This window comes from Triturus cristatus, chromosome 2_2 (assembly GCF_964204655.1).
Source record: "Triturus cristatus chromosome 2_2, aTriCri1.1, whole genome shotgun sequence".
Lineage (NCBI taxonomy): Eukaryota > Metazoa > Chordata > Amphibia > Caudata > Salamandridae > Triturus > Triturus cristatus.
The window spans coordinates 959,426,748-959,451,977 of NC_140582.1; the positions used below are offsets into that span (position 1 = coordinate 959,426,748).

General features: G+C 43.3%; 1 protein-coding gene across 3 annotated transcripts in view; it reads left to right on the plus strand.

Moving 5' to 3' along the window:
• The window catches only part of LCORL (ligand dependent nuclear receptor corepressor like), a 605,370-nt gene that overhangs the window by 444,122 nt on the left and 136,018 nt on the right, over positions 1-25,230 (plus strand). For all 3 annotated transcript variants that reach the window (XM_085642364.1, XM_085642362.1, XM_085642363.1), the window contains one exon: positions 20,327-24,969. In XM_085642364.1, coding sequence (XP_085498490.1) covers positions 20,327-24,969 — 4,643 coding nt within the window. The remainder of the gene's footprint in view (positions 1-20,326; positions 24,970-25,230) is intronic.

Here is a 25,230-nt window from a genome sequence, read left to right on the forward strand (position 1 = left end):
CTGATGGAGGACCCCTGGGCGACTCCACAGGTGGTAGGTGTAGGGTCCGAGAGGAAAGAGGGGAGTCTGACCCGCTGCGTTCTGCGGGAGAGGAAGGAGCGGATCCAGTCAGGGCCTTGTCTTAGATCCCTGCGTCATGGAGTCTGTGTATTAGAGTGCGGTGAGAGCCTATCAAATGCCGCTGAGAGGTCGAGGAGGATGAGGGCTGCTGTTTCTCCTTTTTCCAGTAAGTTATGGATGCTGTCTGTTGCGGCGAGGAGGGCGGTTTCCATACTGTTTTTTCTGAAGCCGGATTGGAAGGAGTCGAGGATGTTGTGCTCTTCGATGAATGTGGCGAGTTGGCTGTTGATGGCTTTCTCAATGACTTTCGCTGGGAACGGGAGCAGGGAGATGGGTCTGTAGTTTTTGAGGCCGGTGGGGTCCGCCGAGGGTTTCTTCAGGAGGGGGCTGATTTCAGCGTGTTTCAAGTCAGGGAATGAGGTAGTTGCCAGGGAGCGGTTGATGGTGTGGCAGAGCATGGGTGCGATGGTGTCGGCGGCTCTGTTGAAAATGTGGTGGAGGCAGGGGTTCGTGTGGGCCCCGGAGTGGATTGACTTCATCGTCTTCAGTGTGTCTTCAGTGGTGAGGTCTGTCCAGTTGTCGATCGCTGGCTTCAGGGTGTCGGGGGTGGTTGGTGAGGATTCAGTGTTTTGGTTGTCTTGGTCGAAGTTGCTGTAGATGCTCTTGATTTTGTGGTGGAGAAAGGTGCTGAGTATGTCGCAGAGGTCTTGTGAGGGAGGGATGTCGGTGGACTCGCTGGTGGGTTGGGCGAACTCCTTGATGATGTTGAAGAGTTCTTTGCTGTTGTGTGCATGAGTTGAGATTCTGTCTTCAATCGCTTTTTTCCTCGTTTTTCTGATGAGTTGGTGGTGGGCGTTGGTGGCTGCTCTGAAGTTGTTGTGGGCTTCTGTGGATTTGGTGTTCCTCCAGGCCTTTTCGATGCGGCAGCAAGTGCGTCTGGACTCTTGCAGTTCGGTGGTGAACCATCTAGCTTTCTTGGCGTGGGTGTTGTTGTTTTTCTTGAGGGGGGCTATGGTGTTAGTGCTGTCGGAGATCCATCTGTGCATGGTTCGGGCTGCAGTGTTGGCGTTGGCGTTTTCCGCGATGGTTGGGGGGGAGTTGCTGAGTGATGAGGTTAGCTGGTCATCGGTGATTCTGGTCCAGTTTCTTCGTGGGAGCAGGTGCTGGTGTCTGTGGATGGTGGGTGTTCTGAAGGTGAAGTGGACACATCGATGGTCAGTCCATAGGAGTTCGGTGGTGTGGCTGAAGGTGATGGAGTTTCCTGTTGTGAAGAGGGGGTCGAGGGTGTGTCCAGCTGAGTGTGTGGGTTCGGTCACGATCTGGCGGAGTCCAATGTTGTGGAGGTTGTCCGGGAGGGATGTTGTGCTGGGGTCCAGTTGGTTGTCGAGGTGGAAGTTGAGGTCTCCCATTAGGGTGTAGTTGGTGGACACGATGGTATGCGGGGAGATGATGTCTGTGATGGAGTTGGTGAAAAGTCAGCGGGGTCCAGGGGGTCAGTAGACGAGGGTTCCTCGGAGGGTGGAGGTAGGGCTGGCCAGTATCTTGAAGTGAAGGTGTTCCATCAGGTCTGTGGGCTTGTCGGGGAGTGTGCTCAGGCGGAGGGTGGATTTGTGGACGATGGCGATTCCTCCTCCTGGACGGGTGGGGGAGGTACTTCCTGGAGATCTTGTATCCTTGGGGAATGGCAATGGCGATGTCCGGTCCCGAGGTGGTGTTGGTCCAGGTATCGGTAAAGAATGCTACGTCCGGGGTAGTGCTGTCAAGGAGGTCCCAGATTTCAGTGGCGTGTTTGTGGAGGGATCAGACGTTGAGGAGGATGCATTGCAGGGTCTTCGGTTCGGTTGTGTTCTTGCGGGCGGATTGGCGCTGGGTCAGTGGTCTTGGCGGTGCTGCAGGTGTGCTGGCAGTGGTGATAGCTGACGGGTCCATGGGTGTCGGCTGGTGATGCTAGCTTGCAGTTGTTGGTGCAGCCTGGGTTGAGAGCGTGGAGTGCCGCTGGGTCGTAGCGTTGGCGGTGCAGAGATCCAGGGTTCCTGGTGCAGTGGCCGCCATTAAGTAGGGGTCGGGGAGGGCTGGGAGGCGGGAGCGGGGAGGGGAGCTGGATTGGGCCGGTCGCACTGGTCGTGCTGGGGGGAGGGGCCGCGGGGGCAGCAGCGGCGGGGAAAAACAGGCTGAAAAAGGCAAAAAGAGAAAAGTGCAAATAAGGCAGCAAAAGTGCAAGAAAGAGTGGAGGAAAGACACAGAGGACACAGGAGAGTGGAAGGGGGTGATTGAGATGAGGGTAAAAAACTAGTGAAAAACGGAGGAAAGACACAGAAGGAGAGTGAAGGGGGGAGCTTGAAATGAGGGGAAAACGACAGAAAATGGAGGAAAAACCCAGAAGGAGAGTGAAGGGGGGAGATAGAAGTGAGGGAAAAAACAACTGAAAAAGGAGAGAAAAAGCTGAGCAAGAGAATGGAGACAGAGGTCCACTGGACCACCAGGGATGAGGCGCAGGTGAAACCTGCGGGTGGAGGAGGGCCTTGAACACCAACACTCGAGAGTGCAGGGGCTTGGGGGAAGTCCTCACTTAATGGCGGAGCTGCGAGGTAGGGAGAGCAATTTCACTGACAATGAGTCAGTGGTCAAAATGGAACCGAATATTCCACTTCCATTGTTTCCAAACCATTGGCCTACTGCGGCAAATCCCTTCCCTATGGGTTCCCAAGCACCTGTAGCTTCCAACTTCTTTAAATCTCCCTTAAATCCATAATGTTCTTAATATAGTTCTTAAATTACTCACTATTATCAGGTATATATGTGCAGTATTGTGAACTTTTAACATCTTGCAGCCTCCGCCCTCCTTTGCTAGAAGGATGTCTAATGCAAGACGATTTTGCAATACCATAAACCTTACAGCTATCATTTCAGTGTCCACAGCTAACATTGGACTTGCAGTACTAGTAGATTACTTATCAACAATGGTGGACAGCTTTCTAATTTTGAAATCATTCAGAACTACTCCTACAGAAAAAAACAATGCACCAAATATGTCTTGAGCTATTTCAGTGCCACTACTACTTCGTTTGCTTCTAGTATATGAACTCCACACAGGATCATCTAGATTTTCTACATGATAAATCTTTGGGAAAATGACTCCCAAATAGCATGAACCATACCAGCTTCCGGGTAGAATGAAATAAGCATGTTCTCCACAAACATAATGATCTCCAGGAATAGCAGAATCTTGACCTCCCATGAAAAATGGCCACTTTCCCCGATATTTAAAAGTGTGATCAGTCACTTTTTCCATAAATTTAGTGTGAAATACGGATTTACCTCAAAGTACACATAATTTCCCTTTATTTCCAATCTAGATTCAGTACTGCCATAGTTCCTGATACTTGATGCTCTACTTGTTCTTTAGCCCACTTTTTTCTACATTGTGGATCCTTTCCTGATTTCAATCTAGCATCCAGTGCTCTTCTATCTTCCACTAGATCTAAGAATTTCTTCTCAACTTCTGTCAGGACACAAGTAAGTTTGTTCCTATGAGCATAAGCACTATCTTGTGTCATGTGGGTGTCTCCATCTCCTTGGCACTGGGGTGACGATGTAAAAGCTGAAACTTGGGAACTTCTGGAAGAACTAAATCATAAGTTTAAAAATAATACTGAAAATTACCATCTCCAAACAAAAGACTCAATAAAAGTCTGCAAGTAACATCATAAGAGAAATATGATGGTATGTGATGCCCTCTGCAGATGATGCACGTAAATGCATATAAATGTACCAATCCCTTGCATCCATGGTGTGAATGTATTCCTAAAGTAACTTAAAATAAGCATTCGCAGAAAAGTATCCTTTTGATGACTCTACATGCAATGCTTTAAGATCAAGTGAACACAAACTACTGTCAGTAGGAAGTGGGGCTCTAGGGGTGGATCTAGATCTAATCTCAACACAATTTAAAGATGTGGGTGAATACAATTCCACAAGCGAAACAATTAATACTGCAATTACTTCCATTAATACACCTGCTAATATGAACCTACGTCTATTATGGTTTTCCGTTTCCTTTACTTCACTAAAATCAGATTGTTAAGCAAGGTTTGCAGCAAGTGAATTTCTTCTGTGCGCTTCTACTTATGCAAATGACAAAGTCCGTAAATCATGCAATAATATTTTTTACAAAGTGCTCTACTATGTGTTTTTCTAAATTAACCCTTAGGCTCCGTCAGCAGACTCAGGCCTAGGTAATCTTAATTTTTCCCCGCAAAATCTATCTGATTGTCTCAAGTAAAAGCATAGATCAAAGTTCAGTTTAGAGATCATGCCAATGAATAATCGTGCCAGTCTATTTAATGGCAAGGCAAATACAAAATGTAGTTCGGCCACAAGTTTTAGTTCACCGACGTTCAACTGGAATTGCACTTTTATCCTCCAAATCCCAAATATCTCTCTCTTGGTCATCTGCGGCAAAGTTTGTTCATTCAGGGGATGAGTACCTCCGACAGGTACTCAAAGCACATATCTTACGTCTTCGCTGTCATCTGGACCAGAATCCTCAGCGTCCTCTGGGATAGTGTAGGGCACACATCCTACAGGCAGTCTCAGTCTTTCTCCTGCCTTCTTGGGCAACTGTCTCCAGCTCCCACTTGGCCTACTACAGCACTAGGCCCTCCATCAGAGTCTGAATCTGGCTTAGTCACCGACACAGGTAGAGAATCTCCTGTTGCACAATCAAATGTGGACTCATCAAGACCCCCCTCAGGCCGAGCATGTACTGTTTAAGGCTCTTTCCGATTTACTGTGACTCGCTCAACCTCATCCGGCTACTTTTCAGCTGCAGCTTGCACTTCTGGGAGAGGTACTGTCACATCATCAAGGGAACACTTCACTCTTCAAGTGTGGGCAGCGTGGATCCAGCTGGGGAAACTTCCAAACTTAACAGCAGTGTTCGTTACCAGTATCACCTGATAAGGTCCACGCCATCAAAGTTCCAGGAAAATGTTCCGGATGTGCTCTTTACCAGGACCCCGTCAACGGGACTGCGGTCAAGGCACTGCTCCTGATGTGGTGGGGTGGGAGCAGCTCCAACCTGGTGAAACGCAGAATGCACCACATCAGCCAGTCCTTTGCAGTAATCAAGGATCATGTCTTCTAAAATGTTCGCGAGCACCTTTATAGACACAGCTGTCAGTCTCATCGGCCCATGATTATTTCATGGGACGACAGTCCTATCCTCTGATCAGGAATACTGCAAAGACTCATCAACACAAGGAACAAAACATCAGACATTACCTACTGTGAGACACTCCTTTCTTCCCGAGAAGAGGGGATTGAACCAAGTCTGTCAAACCAATCTGACCATTGCATCTCTCCAAACATGTGCAGGACCATGAAAATGTCTACCCATTGGGGACGACAGGCTATCTGGCATTACGGGTCTTCCATCTGTTAAAACCCAAATGCCATCTCTTTTGACACAACCTGCTCCGACCCAACTTTGCTGTTCTCCCTCAGGTTCTTTCTCCTGTAATCACAACTTCCTGTCAAGTATCATCTGTCGTTAACAAAAGGTTGTAATTTGTCTCATCTTTAGATTCATTTACATATTCGTTATTGAAGGTGCAAGCCCCACTGTATCTCACAACCTCATCAGCATACCAGTTTCCAACTGTCACAGTCATCTTTGCTGCGGTGGCTGGAACATTTCACAACTGCAATTTTGGTAGGCAGTTGCAGTGCCTCTAACAATAACATTTACACTATTACGGATAGGGGATCCTGATGATGTTGTACATCTCCTCTGTGGCCATAAATGACTGAAGTGATGAACAACACCAACGCCATACCAACTATCAGTGAAAATCATCATTCTCAGCTGTTCAGAAACACAGCACACCCTAGTAAGAGCAATCAATTCTGCCACTTGTGCAGATGTTGCTCCTTGAAGCCAAGAAGCTTTGACTACTCCTGTAACTATACAAACTACATAGGGAGCTCTTAGGGTTCCTCTTATCATCTCGCAGACAGGACCCATCAACAAACAATATGAGATCAGACTAAGTGGCTCATCTTGTATATATGATCTTGGCTTGGTGAATAGTTCAGTAACATTGAGACAGTCATGAACTACTTCTGTCATCACCTTCAATTTGTGGTAGGGGCAAAAGGGTTGCTGGATTCAGAGTAGCGCACCTCTTGAGTGCCACATTCTCTGCTGTGAGAATAGTCTGTTCATACTTAGTTGACTACTCGTCAGATGTTGAGAGTGTGTACGTGTCAGCAATATCTCCACTAAATAGGACACACATACAGTAAGTGGATGTCCCAAAACAATACTTTCACAATTCTCCATGATGGCACCTACAGCTGCCACAGCTTTAAGGCATCCAGGGAACCCTGTGGCTACAGGGTCAAGAATGGCAGAGAAATAGGTCACTGATCTTAGTGTGTTTTCATGCATTTATGTATGCAGTGATAGAGCGCAGCACCCCCTTTCTCTGCAGAAAAGAGGAAAAGCTTTGTTGTAATCAGGCATTCCCAGTGCTGGGGCACGACAGAGACTATACCTCAGCTCTAGGAAGGCAATCAAGCAGTTGTTATCCCAGGGTACCGGATCAGACACATCTGGTGTACCCTCCGCCAGCCTCTTTAAAGGCTTTGCCACTAGGGAAAAGTTGGGTTTCCACTGACAGTAGTCCACCATTCCCAAAAACATCCTGACTTCTCTCTGGGTGGTTAGCAGATTCCTAATCAAAATTACCGAGAATCTTTCTTGCAACACCTTCCTCACTGCCTTCTCAATGTGATGTCCGAGATACATTACTTATTTTTGATAATACTGCAGCTTACTCGCAGACACTTTGTCTATTCTCAGCCAAATGGTTCCGCAGTGCAATGGTGCCTCGTTTACAAGCTTCCTGAGTATATGATGTGACCAGGAGGTCATCAATATACTGCACTAGGACTAAATTACCTGGTTAAAGACTCTAGAGTCTTTTTTAAGGATCTGATTAAATATTGAAGGGCTTTCTGTATAATCCTGTGGGACTCGGCACCATGCCAAAACATGGTTCTGGAACCGGAGGGCAAATAGGTTGTGACTGTCCTCATACAAGGGCAAAGAGAAAAATGCCCGACACAAATCAGTTGCAGTGAACCATTTAGCCTCATATGGAATCCGAAATTAAAGCACAGCAGGATTCAGTACCACAGGACAACAGGGACCAACAAGACCATTAATTTCTCTCAAATCGTGAACTATGAGGTCCTAAACCCTAGGTTTCTGCACGCCCATGAAGGGTAAGTTACATGGACTCCCCTTTATCTCTTCCAAAATGCCTTGTTGTCTCATTGAGTTTATCACTAGTGTAATCCCAGCAATCGTTTTGGGTGTCAAATTGTACTGAGGGGTTCTTGGGTTCTCAACATTAGGCTTGATAGCTATACGGACAGGCTCAACTCCTTTGAGACCTATGTCCTTTCCTGAGAAGTCCCAGACTTCACCGTATTTTTGAGATCTGATAGTAAATCATAATTTATCATCAAAGGGTACATTACAATGGTTGGCCCTCAACTTGCAAATTAAAGGCAATGTCTTTATCATGAGTTTGAAACTGCACTTTCTTTGGAGTACAATAAATAGTGCCATTTAACATGTAGAATAACTCATGTCTTAAAAGATTTACAGGACTAGAGTCACACACCACAAACTGTTGGTTCTCTTCAAAAGACCATTTTTTTACAGGCACTTCTTATTTGTTACTGGATTTTGCATTTGTTTATTTGAAACTCCTATAACTTGTATTCTGTTTCCCAAGAGGGGTTGGTCTGAAACGTCCGCCGTTCTAGCAGTGGAACAGATAGCACCGGTATCAATCAAAAATAATACGGGTGGTCATTCACCACACCTTCTACGAATGGAACACTCTGGTCTACCTCTAAAACTGCGCCGCACACGCATCTTCCTTCCCTCTCAGGCACCATCATAGTGACTGATCTGAACCCTAACCCTCAAGTGTGTCAAACGTGGCCAACTGCAGGAATGGGTTCTGGAAGGAATTCTGATTAAAATCCGGTACCTCGTTAGAATAAAATCTGGGGATATTTACATTTTGCTCTGGGATCAGGGCTTGAGGAACTTGCATCTTTGGGACTTGCGACATGTTAAGACTTTGCATTCTCGGCCTTGGCACATTTGGCTGTTGTACGGGGTTGTTAGCCTGTGTTTGTACAAACTCTGGATTCTGGACTTGATTCTCATTCATCACTCACTGTTGGAATTAAGACAACATTCCCTATTCCAATGGCCAACTTGTTACAATAATTACATGGATTTGTTTTCTTTAATGTGGCAACATCAATTCCAGTACTCTGATCAATCAGGACACCTTGTCCTGTATCCTGTTGTGTATAGCCATTTCCACCTGGCATCATGGGAGCTTCCTGTGGATATACACCTTGCATAGCACCAACATTCCCTATGTATGGTTGTTTCTGACTTCCTCTCTGTGCTGCTTTCATCTGGACCAACATCAACTTCTCCTTCATCCGTTTCTGTTTCATCTCCAATTCATCACTAAAATATTTTGCGTACCTCAGAATCTCATAGATTGATTTGTTTTGCCAACAAATTAGATGCTGTTGAATCATCAAGCTAACTTCAAGACTCAATTCTGTCACAAACCGGGACACAAAGCTCCCAATATCTTTGGATTCAAGGTCCTCCCTTCCACTGTGCTGTTCAAACACCTGCAATTATCTATCTTAAAAAAGAATACACATTCTCTTGAGGTTCTTGAGTTGTTCTGTTCTTAACGCAATCAATGTCCTTTGCCGGTATCATTTCCCTCAAAAAGGTAATCTCCTGTTGATACTTTTTCATCATCAAAGGTGACTGTGCATTTTAGATCAGATTTTTCTGTGGCTCCTTCTCTGGCCACAAATCACTTGGCACCCCAATGTCAAAAGGGTGTTTAAATCTATCCACAATACCTGTTAAATCTTCACAAATCAATCAGCTTGGGTATACCACTCCACTGGCTTATCTCTGTTTGGGGAAATCATTTGTGAATGATGCCAGATCACTCCTACTCCATGGTATATGAACATAACCTCCACAAGAAACTTCCCTCAATGGAAAAATGGAAGCACCTTTCAAATCTGTCAAAGCCAGAGGCGGCTCTCCCTTTGTTTTCTTTGTTTTCTTTGGGTCTTTCTTCTTTGCCCATCTGCCTTCCCACTTGTCTAATTCACTCAATTTCCAAATGCAACCAATTAATTCTCTAAATTCCAATTTCATTCGTTTTCATCAAAACATACACTGGAACTTCTCTGCTGTGATTTAATCCAAATAAATCTACATCATACGTCTGGGCTTATTCGGACAGCTTCTCACAAGCTTGTCCTGCACGTTTGATAACATCTTTGCCCGAGTATATAAGCTCATTCTTTTGATAGGTATCCAATCTGGTAAAATCTAGAGTTCCTGAAATCAACTCATCCAATTCTAATTTAAATTTGATCACATCTATCGCATTCTCCCTTTCCAGAGATTGGATATCTCTACTCAATCATGAACTCTCAGCTTCTCGTGGGGGTCCATTAAAAAACATAATTAGATCATCTAATTCCATGAATGAACACAATTTTTGACTCTAGGATCTTTAGGCGTAACCACTCCCTGAGGACTACTGCTTGTACTACACTGAGGTGAATTCCAAATGGACATGTGAGAATTTTGCGACCTCTGAGATAGTTCCCCTATGTTCTGTTTGATTTATTACTGATGGTACAGAAGCAACATATGGTGAATCCACCATATTGGGGACTAAAGAAGTTCTTCCTGTACCTCCCCATTCCTGGAATAACAGGAACAGTAGTTGACATATTTACTCTAGTAGGAACCGTCGACGCTTGTGTCATGGTTCCTGAAGACACAGGTTTGTACAAAGGTACTGCAGGACCAAAAGTAACTGCAGTTATTTCATCTGGGGTATTTGAAACATTAGAATTGACAGAAGCATGAATTCCCTAACTTTTTCATAAGGTTCTGACTCATTTTCGCAGGAGCAGTGCTCATTCTCAGTTTCCACTGGTATCAACACCATTCATTCCTGCAGGTTTGGTCTCATTGTAAGGTTGTGAACGGTTTTACTGCAACATATCCAAAAAGTCATCACTATAATAGCTATAATAGCTATCTTTGTCTGTTCCCTCTGAATCACTATACTTTATCTTCCTTTTTCTTTTTCAGAGGTTTCTTGCTTGTCAATGCAGGGTATAACCTAGCTCCTTCAATCAGGTCAGTTCTCCACCTACTTTTGCACAAGTACGTACTGCCTTTTTTATTCTATCCTGATATTTCTCTTATACTCTGACATGAGCTACATGCTCCCTGGCATTAAGTGCCATGAACTGTGCGGGTGTAGGAGATGGCTTCATCTCATAAAGATACACTTCTCAGATTTTCAAGAATTCTCAAATTAAATGTGCAATAGCGTGGAAACAAAAATGCACCCTCTTTTTCAGTGATCCTATGTCATTGACTCAACCAAATGCACGTATGGATACCCACGTTTATGGCCATATAATGACCTGCTGTGTCTTCTGGTGGTGCCTCTTCTTCTTTTCTGACAGGGGCTCTAACATCTCTTAAACAAATCTCGTATAACTATGTTGATATTCTTGCTGAAAAATGTAATTCTTCAACCACAAGTAAATTCTTCATCTTAAACCAGAAAATCATTTCTTTAACCACAGTTCTTGTTCAGTTTCAACAACCAATTGTAGCACAAAACTCAGTGACATGTCAAACAATAACACCGCAGCAAAACGCCAACCAACCAATCTCAGCGTGGCACACTATGACGTAGTTCTCACTCCTCGCAGCGGTTCACCTCCTCTACAATTTTCACAAATGCACTCTTCTCTCAGCACTGAGTATGCAAAACAAAAAGCAAAGGGATTTCAACTAACACTCTTTGTCTACTTTCCCCTTTTCAGTGACTATCTTCGCATGAGTACCATTCTTTAGGTTGAAGACCTAGTGGGGTCATGCTGAAAGTTTACTTACGAAAGTTTACCATTGGCTTTGTATTTTCTAACTCACATATGCTCACTTTCTATTCGCTGACTTTCTTTGTTTAAGCCCATCCAATATGTCTTTGTCCCTCCCAAGGAGCATAACCTGCATACCACCTCTTTGATTTGCCCCTTCTCTTCTTCCATGAGTGTTTGCTTTTCTGGAACTCTTTCCTTTTTTTCCTAAAGCACTCCACAAGAGTGTGCATATGTTTTCCAGCTGTGTTCCTGTGTGATTCTCCCAATGCTCCATTTTTTCTATTACTTGTGTGCTTCTCTTCACCTACCCAGAGTTTCAAGTTTACTCTTGCTATTTCCTTTTCCCTTACTCGGCGATCCACGTTGTCCTCTCGCCTGTGTCCTGCTCTCCCACACACTTATTGCTTCACTTTGTCCTCTCTTACCCGTACCCTTCTCCGCCCACCTGCCATTCATATTGTTTCATCTACTATCCTTTCCTGTCGCCAGTACCTTCCCCGTTCTTTTTTTAAGCGCTTTTGCCACTTCATTTCATTTCATTTCATAAGGCTTTATTCGAACAAAGAAAAACAAGTTCATAAAAGCACGACATTAAAAAGACAATAGTAAAACGGCAGTCAAAGCAGGAAATACATCAATTAAAACAGTTAAAAAAGCATACTTTTCCTTGCATTAATTGATTTAAGGAGAAAAGTTGCCGTGTAAAAACATACATCTGAGTGATGTAAATTAAAAAGCAAACTCATGCAGTCATGTATTGACCTAACTCCAAATTTAACAAACAGGGGTTTCAAATATGCAGTCCGAAAATGTTTATACAGCTGACATAGCAAGAGAAAGTGCACAGTGCTTTGAGAGGTAGTGTTGTCACATGGACACGGGCCAGCTGGATGTAGGTGCAAGGAGGGGAAGGCAACAAGGTTGTGGGCTACTCCCATTCTAAGTCTAGTCAACACAAACCGATGTGCCTTCCAGGTTACTTGTGACAAATAAGGTTGAAAACCCACAAATTCGTTTAAGTCGTAGTAAAAAACATAAGATGAAAGATCAGAGCTTTTTTGGTGCCTTCTGATGGAAAGCTGTTGTAAAAGGCATTGTCTAAGATCGAATTTGGACAGTTCGGTAGCCCCATAATGATCCACGGTGATGTTAATGTTGAAGAACTCCCGAAAATTAACCACAACATGCTTTAACCATGGAATCTTTAAATAGTGGTCCAAGGAAAGGCAGTCAGAAATAATAGCTCTGCACAAAGAGGTCTCTTCTTTCATCCAAATGGAGCGCCATAGGATCAATGGCCTGAGGAGGATCAAATCAGCCAGGTGATGAATACCCAATTCATAGTGCACTAGGGCATTAGAAACAGAGCTTTGCAGGCACAAAAGTCTCTTCAGGAATACATTCTCCTCAACCTGGAGAGACCCGGCCGGGGCATAGCCCCAAATGCCAGCTCCGTACAAAGCGAGTGAAACACACCGAGATTGAAAAATTTTCAACATGTCATTGACCCGCCTGTCTCCCAGCTTCGTAGCCATTGTAAAGATTCCATGAGCACTCCTTGCCATCTTAGCCCGAACATTCTTATGTTCATTGGCCCAAGTATTTTTGTTTGAAAAAGTAACCCCCAGGTACGAAAAGTTATCAACAGCCTGGACCTTTTATCCCTCTATGAAAAAAGAAGACTGTTTCTTTCCGTTCCTGCGCCCACATTCCATAACATAGGTTTTGGATTTATTTAACACTAACTTTCTGCTATTAATAAATTGCAGAAAGCCATCCATCAGCTGTTGAAGACCGTATGGGGTGCGTGAAATTAAAACCGCGTCATCCGCGTAAAGTAACACAGGGACATAATCGTTATTAATTTTGGGAGCATCCACTGCCAAGGATTTGAGAAAGGAGTCAATCTCGTTTAATGAAAAGTGTAAAAAGCAGTGGGGCCAATACACACCCCTGACGAATTCCATGCCCAATCTTAAACATAGATGTGCATTCTCCTCTAGGTCCATAATGGACACATGCTCGTAATTTAGTATAAAGACGTGCTAAAAAGAACACAATGCCCTCGGGGGCCCCCATTTCTATTAGCTTTGCCCAAAGAATACCGTGGTCCACCAGGTCAAAGGCACTACTCAGATCCGCAAAGCAGAGGTAAATAGTGCCAGACTTTGCCAAGGTGTATTTACCGATGAGTAGTTCTAAATTTAGACACTGCTCAATCATACCACGACCCTTCCTGAACCCAAACTGGCTCTCAGCGAGAATACCATTTTCCTCCACCCATTCTTCCAACGTCACTAAGAGCACTCGGCTCATTACTTTTACGGAAGAATCTAACAAGGAAATTGGGCGATAGTTCTTGACTTCCCCACGGTTTCCTTTCTTGAAAATTGGGATTAAAATGGATTCTTCCCAGGTCGGGGGCATCTCATAGCGGACAGCTGCATTAAAAATTGGAACCCCATCTGGGCCCTGCGCTTTTCCCCCTTTGCTGTCCCTTATGCTGTCTAAAACCTCTTGAACTGTAAAATTCAATGGGGTGTATGGCCACCTATCCCCTAAATCCCTGGATGCACAATCTGACTCAAAGATTTTAGAAAAATGAGAAAACCACTCTTCCTGCCTAACGTTGGAAGTTAATTCCGGAATTTTGTCATCTTTAAGAAATGTTGAATTAACAGTTTTCCAGAACAGGGAACAGTCGTTTAATTCAGCAGCCTTGGTCAAATTATCCCATGCCTCCTGCTGAAGTTCCGATTTCCTACGTTTAAGGGTTTCTTTATATCTGGCTCTTAGGTCTACAACTAAACCCTTATCTCTTGGTATTACAGATAGAGCTAATTTCAGTTCCTTTAAAGCCGAAGTGCAGGCAGAGTTGAACCATACCCGCGGTCGATCCTCCTTGTGCTTGCATGTACTTGTAAGCTTAGAGTCGATGACCGCATTAATACTAATAAAATGCTTAATAGAGCCAATGGTGCCTAGGTTATCTTCTAGAATCGCAGTAATACTTGCTAGGCAGCTGGTGATAATAGAGTCAGACGTAATATCGGCCTTATCCCCCTTCCATCTGAGTCTGGTACCATTAGGGCGCACTGCCTCAATGCTAGTGACAGTACGGCCTGGGATACGGGTCCCGTTATTTTCCCATAACATGGCCTCTACTACCAGGCAGTTATGGTCACTAAGTTGGATATCTATTACTTTGGGTACCGTAATCCAGGCCTCAAGACTCGAGGAGATACAAATAAAATCAATAACTGTATTTGCTCCCCGGCCAGTAAAGGTTCTGTAGATCTCCCCCTTTTTGTTTTTCTCATTGGCCATGATATACATATTATGTGAGGCAAGGAGACTATTTAGGGCATCTCCGTAATAATTATGTTGGAAATGAAGAATCCCATCCCCATGATGGTCCACCAACCCACATACATTAACATCTGAGAGAGGACAAGTGGTGGCGATAAAATCCCCTGCCATGAACAAATCAAAAATTTCATTAGATTCCTGAAGTAGGTCATCCAGTGCCCTTGATAGTGCTTTAACCGCCTGATTCCTAGAATCATTAAAAAGGTTATTATAAAAATGTATTAAAAGAATATTCCTGCCTCCTATTTTGTACAACCATAATATCTGGGAGTGAACCCCAACTTGTACATATTTTTTGACCGACAGAGGAGTTTGAACTGAAATCAAAACCAATAGGCCCCCTTTAGCTCTTCCCGATACTGAACCAGTAGCGGGTAACTGGTATGAAACGAAACCATTAAATCCTTTAAAATCCGTGCACCAAGTTTCCTGTAAGCAGATAATATCAAAGAGGGCTAAAAATTACGACCACCCCAGACTATCTGATTTTGATCTTATTCCCGCGATATTCCAACTGGCAATATGACAGCCAGAAAAACCATGGATACCTGACCCCGTATGGAGACAGTTACTACCCTGTGGAAAAGTAGCAGTATTGGGTGTCTCCATAACTAACTCTGGGCAACCTGCAGGATCTCCCTCCTTGCCCAAAAGCGTACAGTCTACGGTTAACCCAGGGATATTGACCATTGACCCAGGGATACACACACTTAGGCCCGTACCCAACGGAACTTGATTCTCCGAAATTTCCGAGGGTACCATACCCGACTCTATTCGTAATTCCAAACAGCCTATTGGGTCACCCTCCTTGCCCATAGGTAGACTGTCTACAGTTATCCTGGAGATGTTACCCGGCTCAAGTCAGTCGTTTTGATCCAACCCACTCAAGCATTGAAAACGGTTGACAGTATTAACCTGGGAATTGTTAACCGGGCTGTGCATCACTTCTCTCCTCATTCTCACCCCCCCGCAATTCCTTGAAAGGTGCTCGATATGTTGACTATAAAAAAAAAACCTAAAGGACGAAGTGAGATGCCCTGATCGTTACTAGAACGTGAAGTGGCTCGGATCAGAGCTGTCGTAGCAAGATGCGGGTTGCTAAAATTAATAATAACACAATCCCCAGGAATATTTTTTGGGGACGTTCCAATCCAGTTGGTTCTGGTGGTAGCCAAAATGTGGTCCGCCATAGCCACTGGAAAGCCACACTCCCGATTAAGCCATGCCACAGTTTTATTTTTGAGGGAGTCATGTGATTCTGTAGAACGATAAAGCCCATCCTCCCTAATAGGTGTAACGTTGGTCAAGACTGCTACATATGGTGCGCAGTCAGGTGGGAGGTTTGGTTGGGGGAGGCCACAGGGATTAGACTTCCCCCTTCGGAAAGTCTTTGGTGCATTCCCCAAGGTGCAAGTAATGGGATTTAGAGAGGTATCATTAGAGCAAGAAGGTATTGCTGAAATAATACTCAAAGCGTCCCCAGTAAGAGGAGAAGTTGGTTTACCAGCAACACCCTGCCGCTCAATAGCTGTTGTGGACCTACTAATTTGTTGTGAAGGGATACTTGAGCCTGCGCAGGTCAGGCCAGCACTGGATATGTCATGGGTAGATTGCACACGCTTACTAGTTCTGCCCCCAGCCACGTCGACCACCACCAGAGGTTGTGGACTATTGATTAAATGGAAGCCAGATTGCATCAACTCACCTAATCTGGTCACTTCCCTAGATACAGCCTCGAGTTTGTCCAAGAGTGGAAGGACTAATTTATCCAACTTGGTGTCAATCATACCGATAAGCAACTCAAGCTGATCCGGGGCCAGTTTCATATAAGTGGGATTAACGTCATTATTTACACAAGTAGGCTCAATAGTGCCCCCATTTAAGACAGGGACAAAATTCTTTTTACTTTTACGACCCCCTTTTTTGGACATGACAGGTCTGTTTAAATGTGTTCCTGACCTTAACACTCTGTGCGGTTTAGGGGCCACTGGGCCCAAAACGTCAGGATCGTTAAGGGATTTGTTATCAGATGCTTTAGAGGGGGCCTCGTCCAAAAGAAGGGTCTGTGTTGGCTCAAGTTCATAGGTACCCTCCCTCCCTGGGGAGTCTGAAGAAACCGCTACATAGCTATCATCAATAGTAGGAGTCACGACAGAGACTAGTTGACTCGTAGAGTCGGGGACACTGCCACTACCCAGACCCAAGGATAGTCTTCTTTCCTTGTTAATCTTGTCTACTACTTTAACTAAATAGTTATCTAGTGTAGAGACAATAGGGCGGGAAATCCCGGCTGATTTAGACATGTTTTCTTAAACAGAAATAAAATAACAAGCACGAGGAACTGCCAGATAAAAAAGCACTTACTATGAAATGACTCTAACAACAATACAGAACACAATATAAAATGTACACAATACAACACCCAACACCCGATGTCCAACCCCTATCCAACCCCTATGTTAACAGCTGATTTATAGGGGTGCTATTATAGCATTCCAAGATTGAGTCAGTGTATATGCGCCCTAATATACACTTAATTTACAAAATGAGTGACAAATAAGGGGCGCTGGCCAAATCAACGCAATCACAGTCACAATACAGTGAGAAACAGATGAATGGTTTACTTAGGTCCCGGCAATAGAATCACAGTACCTTGCAATATCGTCCACTGGGATATGAGAAGCTAGCCCGATTTACAGGTGTACAGGGTATAGCCCAGCCCGGCCTCCTCTGGCCCCGGACGGCCACAGACGGGCCGCCCTCTGCCCGGGCTCAGCCCGGCGCCGCCCACGCGCGTCCCGCGACGCGGAGGGAGCCGCTCGTTAATGTAGCGCCTCCGGGCGCGCTGGTGACCGGAATAGAGGAGGAAGCCAGGAGCAGAGGATGACGGGAGCTGTAGTCTCCCCCAACTGCGGCCAACGGAGGTGAGTGGCGGTGGGGGAGACGCACAGCGTGGGTGCCCCGTGTAAGATCCGCTGTGTTTTGCCAGGTGAGTCCGCAAGATTTGAGCCCAAATGAATGAAATGTTCCCCGCTCCACCGAGGGAGCTGCTCCTTTATGTAGCGCCTCCGGGCGCGCTGGTGGCCGGAATAGAGGCGGAAGCCAGGAGCAGAGGATGACGGGAGCTGTAGTCTCCCCCAACTGCGGCCAACGGAGGTGAGTGGCGGCGGGGGAGACACACAGCGTGGGTGCCCCGTGTAAGATCCGCTGTGTTTTGCCTGGTGAGTCCGCAAGATTTGAGCCCAAATGAATGAAATGTTCCGCCACTTATTTTTATTTACCATGCCGTCTTGGATTGGTAATTTTTAAAAAAGGCTCACTTCATTTTGTAGGCACATGCCTACAAAATGACGTAGCAGCTGAGTCAAAGCCCTTTTTAGGTCTAGCCTAGAGCACTTGCTCGACTTTTAGTAAAGGGGTAAAAAAAAAAGTGCTACCAGATGCTGCCATGGCCGGCCTAGAGCTTGAGTGCATGTGTGTGGGCGCGCGTTTGTCGAAGTCTGTAGCTCAGACCATGGCATCACATCCTCGGCTGCTGTGCTTCCTTTATTTTTAGAATTTTTGGCATTCGTTTACCCGCATCCACGTCATGCCCGTCTGCATTTTCGCTGTGACCGCCGCATTTAAATCGCTTCAAAGACGCTGTCTGACGGGGAGCAGAGGTGAACACTCTCACTCTCTTTCATTGTTTTGGGCTTAGTATCCGCTGCAAATTATAAAATCATGTTCCCTAATGCCGAAGTCTGTAGCTCAGGCCATGGCACCACATCCTCGGCTGATGTGCTGCCTTTATTTTTAGAATTTCGGGCATTTATTTGTATTCAGTGTGCCCACTTCATGGGCTGCCGCGCTATAACTTAAAGTTCCTGAGATGAAAGGGCAGCCGACCTGCAGTACTGCCATGTTGGGAGCTGGGGTTGTATTAGTTGGTGCTGCAGGCTTGGGGGTCAGTGTGGAGTGACTTGCAGTTCCAGCAAGACACCAGAGCAAGTTGTGTGGCTGACAGAAACTCCGGACAGTAAGTATTTTATCGACCCCCCCCCCCCATGCAGTTTTTCTTTTTTCATAAAATTTTTTGGGCTTACTGTTCTCAACAAAAATAAAACCATGTTCCAATGCTGAATTCTGCAGCTCAGGCCGTGGCACCACATCCTCTGCCGCTATGCTGCCTTTATTTTAGACGTTTATTCTATAATCTGTGCCCACTTCATGGGCTGCCCCGCTGCCGCGCTTTAACTCGCAGTTCCTGCGAGGAAAGGCCAGCCGACCTGCAGCGCTGCCATATTGGGAGCTGGGTTTGTATTATTAGGTGGCGCTGTAGGCCGGGAGTCAGTGTGGAGTGACCTGCAGTTCCTGTGAGGAAAGGGCAGCGCTGCAGGCCGGGAGTCAGTGTGGAGTGACCTGCAGTTCTTGCGAGGAAAGGGCAGCGCTGCAGGCCGGGAGTCAGTGTGGAGTGACCTGCAGTTCTTGCGAGGAAAGGGCAGCGCTGCAGGCCGGGAGTCAGTGTGGAGTGACCTGCAGTTTTTGCGAGGAAAGGGCAGCGCTGCAGGCCGGGAGTCAGTGTGGAGTGACCTGCAGTTCTTGCGAGAAAAGGGCAGCGCTGCAGGCCGTGAGTCAGTGTGATGTGTACAATATACCGAACACTACCTAACTGCTGGACGGCGCACTACTTCTTGAATGCTGCTCCTGGGCCTCCGATTCGGCTGCCTGGCTCAGGGTGCAGTTATATGTGTTGGAGAAGCTTGCACTCTTATTGTCACTACTCTTCCTGGTGTCCGTAAAAGTAGTGTGTACACACAAACTACACAACACACAAACTGAACACCATTGTACTCAACAATGTTTGGTGTTGTACCTGGCCCATATGTGAAGAAAATGTAAGGGGGTGAGTGTGCGCATGTCCATCAGTGAGTTTGTTAATTATGCAGAAATGGAAGATCAGATTTTTATGAATATTTTCTGCATCATACTGTAATTATTCGAAAGGGTAGGCGTACAAATGATAAGGGAAACAAGCATTGGCATAGCCAATAGGTCTCGCCTTTGGGACCTTATAAGTGTTTAGTTATCCATCACAATATCCTTGGTGCAACAACATCAAGTGTTGCATGGCTAAACACTTATAAGGTCCCAAAGGCGAGACCTATTGGCTATGCCAATGCTTGTTTAAACTGTTAACCAATACATCTCGGATTGGTAAATAAAAATAAAAAAATGCTCACCTAATTTTGTAGGCACGCACCAACAAAAGGATGCAGCAGCTGCAACATAGCACTTTTTTTTTTTTACAAAAAAAAATATATTAGCCATGCTGCTGCAGGGCTAAATATAATTGACAATGCCAATAAGACTAATTTACCAATGCATGTTTTCTGTCTGAAATCTGTTCTTTTTCCTATTTGCCTGTATCGCTCTATTTTTCTCTTGGCTCCCCTCCCATTTGCAATGTATGTAATTTCTATTTTTTACCTTTTTGAAATACGCTGTCCTACTGCTTGCATAACGCATTAAATGAACAGACAGATAAGTACCTAGACACAGACATTTCATTCCGTGAGCCTCAAGTTAAGATGTATAATTTACCCTTGTTTTTTCATTAGCAATATATCAATTATGATTGATAAACATAGATGTAACCAAATGTGCTGGCAATATATTAAACAGTAGCTAATTACAAATATCCATTCTTTACAATGTATTACTACACTCTTCAATTTTTTAAGTACGACATTCATTTAGGGTCCTTTAAGTCCTTCATGACCGTTTATTGCATTCTAAGTATAAAACTCATTAAGCATGTTCCAGCATATGTATGTTAACATGGTTTTGCAATATTTCTGTTTTATAGGCTACGTTCGCGCCTTGATCCCAAGGAAGTCTTGGAACTGAAAAAAGGAACTGTGTTGAAGGATGTTTTGAATTCATTATGCAGATATCATCAGCAACAGATTTTGAAAATGTTGAAATTTTTACTTCATGGAAATAATGTCTGCTCCTTAATATGCAATTGCACCAAATCACACGTTAATACACAAAATCGAAGCTCGGTCAGCCAAGGGGAAGGCCTCATGTGTAGTTCGATTGAGCATAGGCATACAAGACGGTGTCGTTTTAAAAATATAAAACCAGCTTTGAAACCACTCTCTATTTGTATAAAAAATTTACGTTTGTCTTGCAAAACTGTAAACTTAGGAAGCTTTAAGACATTTGTGAACCATGGTTTATGTGATAGTTCTAATCTTCTGAATTGTTGTGAACGATCCAGGAAAAAATGTTCACTTGCAAGAAAGGCTTTACCTTCAGTAGCTTGTGATGTATCGGAAAACATTAAAATATGGAATAGACGTCCAAGTCCCTCACCACCACCATTATCTCCTTCAGAGATTGATCCTTCTGACAATGTGAAACAAGTTGTGGAAGAGCCTTCAGCTTGTGGAACCAACAGACTTGAATTGAGCATCAGTCGACCTCCACCTCTCCTGCCAGCAGATGGCTACAGCGCAGGTAACTTGTACAATAGTTATGAATTTCCACACACAGATGTTCAAGGCAACAGACAATCTTTAAATAAGGAGACATTTGATAAAAGTGACAATGTTATTTTTCAGGATTTACTGGACCAATTTAACGAAAAACTTAACTCAATAGAAACACACCACTTGGAAATCCCAACAGACATTTTAAAATTCTCAAATTTTCAGAAGCCTGAACATCAGGGAAAACATGGAGACTACATTAAATGTTTTGTTCAGAATTCTAAAGCAAGTGATTATAATTTCATGGAATTACTGAGCCAACAAGGGAAAAACATAGAAAGTGCATCTATCGGGACCAGATTTCGTAAACGTCAAAGAGCTCTCCTTTCAAAACCAAACTCTCCTTATTCATGTTTTTCTAAACGTCATTCTTTGCAAACTAAGAGAGAGTTTGCTCATTATGGGGAAACCTTTGTGAGAAAAATATCAGTGCTTGAGGAAACGGCTAAGGCACCAAAAATGGCAGTCAAACGCACTAGAGGACAAAGATTTGAAGACGTTTACTGGGGACTTGAAAACACTGGTCTGCCGAATCCCATGAATAATCTAAACTTACCTCCGAAGTCAAAATCTGTATGCTTGCAAAAGTGTGACACACAGATGTCCAAACTCTCTTGTCCTGGTTTTGAAAGCAGATCTAAAAGTATACAGAATTTGGAAAACTCTTCTGGGGTAACTAGTAGCATTGCACAAAAAGAAAAATCAAAAGCACAAAAATACTTGGAACACGCTGCAATGGAAAAGGTAAATGCTTTTAAGGACAAAGGCGGCAAGGTTTTTGGAAGAACTAGAAGTAGTATGTTGCCTCCCATGGGGCACACTGAATATGTGCCTAACAATGCGCCTGTAAAGCAGCAAAAATATGTGCACTTGAAAAACACCACAATTGGAAACAGTCTTGAAGATAAAAGATATATGGATATGGATTTAAACAAACTAGCTAAGATTACACATGTTCAAGTAGTTGTTGAGCGTTTAAAAGACACAGTGCACTTAGGCAAAAAGAGGTTTGCTGCACCTTCTTCTCCTGGAAAGTGTAAAATGTCAACTAAAGATACTCTTGAGAGTAACAAAAAATCATGCAAAAGGCAATTTAATAATGGCACATGTGAAAGAGTAAATTTGATACAACAGTATCCTTCAAGTGATGATGCAAGCACCATTAAAACTGTTTCAGGTAATACGATAGCTACTAATCATGTGTTAATGGAAGACTCGCTACACTGTGGCTCTGGGGTATTGACTACTAATTGCGAGGGACGAAAGATGAGATCTAAAACTTGGGATCATCCAGCTTATACCAGTCCTATAAAGCTTATGTTTGTATCACAAGTTGGTAGCAAAGAAGGTGTGAAATATGTTCTAAGTTCTTTTGATTTCTCATCGACAAAAAATGTTAGCTTTTATCTTTTCAAAAGGTCTACAGAATTCAAAGCAATGAAAACACTAGGGAAGACGGCAAAAGAGAGAATAAAGTCTGTGTGTACACAGGGTAGTACTGGTATGTTTAATGAACCCTTTACACAAGAATCAACCATGTGTTATCGTGAAATGCCAATCACGGCTAAAACAGAAAACAAGGATTGCAATGAAAGCGAAGAAACAATGGATGCATCTAGCAGCTTGGAAAAGACTGTTTTCAAAAGAAAACCTGGAAGACCTAAAAAAATAGGTCCACAAAATGTCAAGCATATTAAGAGACCAATTGGAAGGCCACCAAAACCTAAAATGGAGTTAACTGGAAGTGTTGATAGAAAAAATGAACCTCACAGTACTGACAACAATGGCAGATGTGGTGTTACTGCTACTGAACATATTAACAATGCAAATATTATAGTAACTGTAGTTTTTGGAAGATCAAGGAGAACCAGGAGACATGTTTTAGAAGATAGAAACAATTCAACAAGTACAGCAACATTACATCATGTTAGTTTTAGCAGTCAAGAAAAACATCTACCACACATTTCAGCAAAAGGAAACACTTTACATGAAATATATGCAGCCCCAAGTCCAGCTGCTGAAAATATATCAGAAAATGCCAATAATCATTTTGGTCCAATCAAAGAAAGACCAGGTTTGCATTGCCCGATCAAAAATATAAAACACCCAAATGAAATGTCTGCCACTGTGATTAGAAAGCCCGGACGACCACAAAAAGTCAAAATCTCTGGCATCTCAGTAACTGTAAATAGACTTTCCTCTCAGAAAAGAACAGTGTTTTTAAACAGCCCCATGTCTTCCCAGGATCAAAAGAATGTTGTAGAACATACTTTGTATAAGGAAAAGCCCCAAGTCGGCAAAACAGCAAACATAAAGGATTGTACCAAACGTTGCTCTCCCAGATTTGGATCACATGATGCAAATAATTTAATAAGCACAAAAGAAGGAATTAAGCTAAGACAATCTTTTAGAACAAAAATACCTTCAGCCATTTTTTTACATGCTGTAGCATCTTCTAGTGCTTTTTCTCCCAAACGTGCATTGCTACATAGATCATGCAAACATCAATTAAGTGAAAAAAAGACCTGCAATAGTAAGAGTAATAAATCAAATGTGAATCAAGAATTCAAGCATACTTCAGAAATAATTCAGTCAACCAGTATACAAACTGGGGGTGCATTTGACAAATTTGGTTCTGTATTTGAAGTGTCAGCTGATTCTATTTTTCAGTCTCACAATGCTCTTAAGTGGTGGACTGCTTCAGCTTCAAAAGATTCTTTGCTAGAAGAGCTAAATAATAGATTTGAACAGATGGCAGAAACTTGGTTAGAGGTAGATGAAAACAAATCTAAACAAAAGAATGCATTGAAGGTATTAGGGTCTATGAGAAATCGTCTCTCAGAGACTAAACTATCGCCTGTGAAAATGCTTTTTCAAAAAAAATGTGACATGAATGCAGTCTGTTCTTGGTTTATGCAAACAACAGAAACAAAGTCTATCATAATGGGAAGGAAAGAAAATACACATAGTGATCTGATTAGTAATCGGAAGAGTAAAAAAGGTACCCAGAAACCTGACTCCAGTTCCAAATCTTTTGTGCTACCTTTAAAAACGTCAGGGAAATCGCAATTGCTACCTAAAGAGGCCAGATACAAAGATGGGTGTAAAGGGAACAATAAAAGTGCACTAGTCCAAATGAGAACAACATTTTTTAATAGTTCAAGAAAAAAGCGATGGAAAAGCACGAGTAAAACACACATTCAGCAATCTCTTGCTTGGAACTCTAAAATAAAAAACCCAACATATGTTTGCCAAAGTAAGAAAGAGGTGGCTGATAACAAAACCGATACATGGCTTCAGGGAAAAAACACACTAGAAGTTCAGGAGCCGGATTTGAATAATATAACTGAATGCAGTCTTGCATTGCTACCTCAAAAGATGCAGTTACAGGACTTGAATAATCTGGTTAACATATCAGATTTTTGTAAACCTGATAAAGATTGTCAAGTGAACAAACATGTTGACACTGCTGGTAAAGCATGCAAAGCAAATGAAGCCAGTCAAAACATGTATCATCTTGAAAGTGTTCAAGATTGTAGGGTATTTTTGAAGAAAATCAGATCTTCTAAAGAGAGGGTATGCTATAAAACAAATCAAGTGTTTTCTTTGCCTAAACCTGTTAAATGTCTGAGCAATCAAAGGCGGCATAAAGGTGAGATAAAACGTTGGACATTACGATCTCATTTAAATCAGCACAATATGGAAAACAAATCTCCGAGATTAGAGAATTTAATTTCAAACTCATTAGGTAATCTTACCAAAATGTTCCATGAAAAAGTGTCTGCTGTGCCTAGAAGTTCCAGAAACAGACTTGTGAATGACTCTGACATGCCTAGAAGAAATACCAAAGGAAAAAGATGTAGACAATCATCAGACATTGAGGATCTGAAATTGGCAAAGAGACAGAAGAAGCAGTCCTGCAAAAGCACATGTCATAATTCAGATATCCAGCTGGGTGAGTTTTCCTATTAAATCTATTGTTCCTTTAATTGTGAGTGAATATGGAAAGATGTACAATGGATGAAAGTTATTTTGACATTTTTTTAGCATATGATTGTGAATGAACTCGTGTTAAGTAGTAAAGTAAGAATGTGTTATAAAAAGATAATGACATTTGTTTAGTCACTGGTAGCTGCTTGTGACATCATTTTGTTTTGAAAATTAAAATCCAGCTATATCAGGAGTTTAAACTGTAACACTAGTTTAATAGAATAGC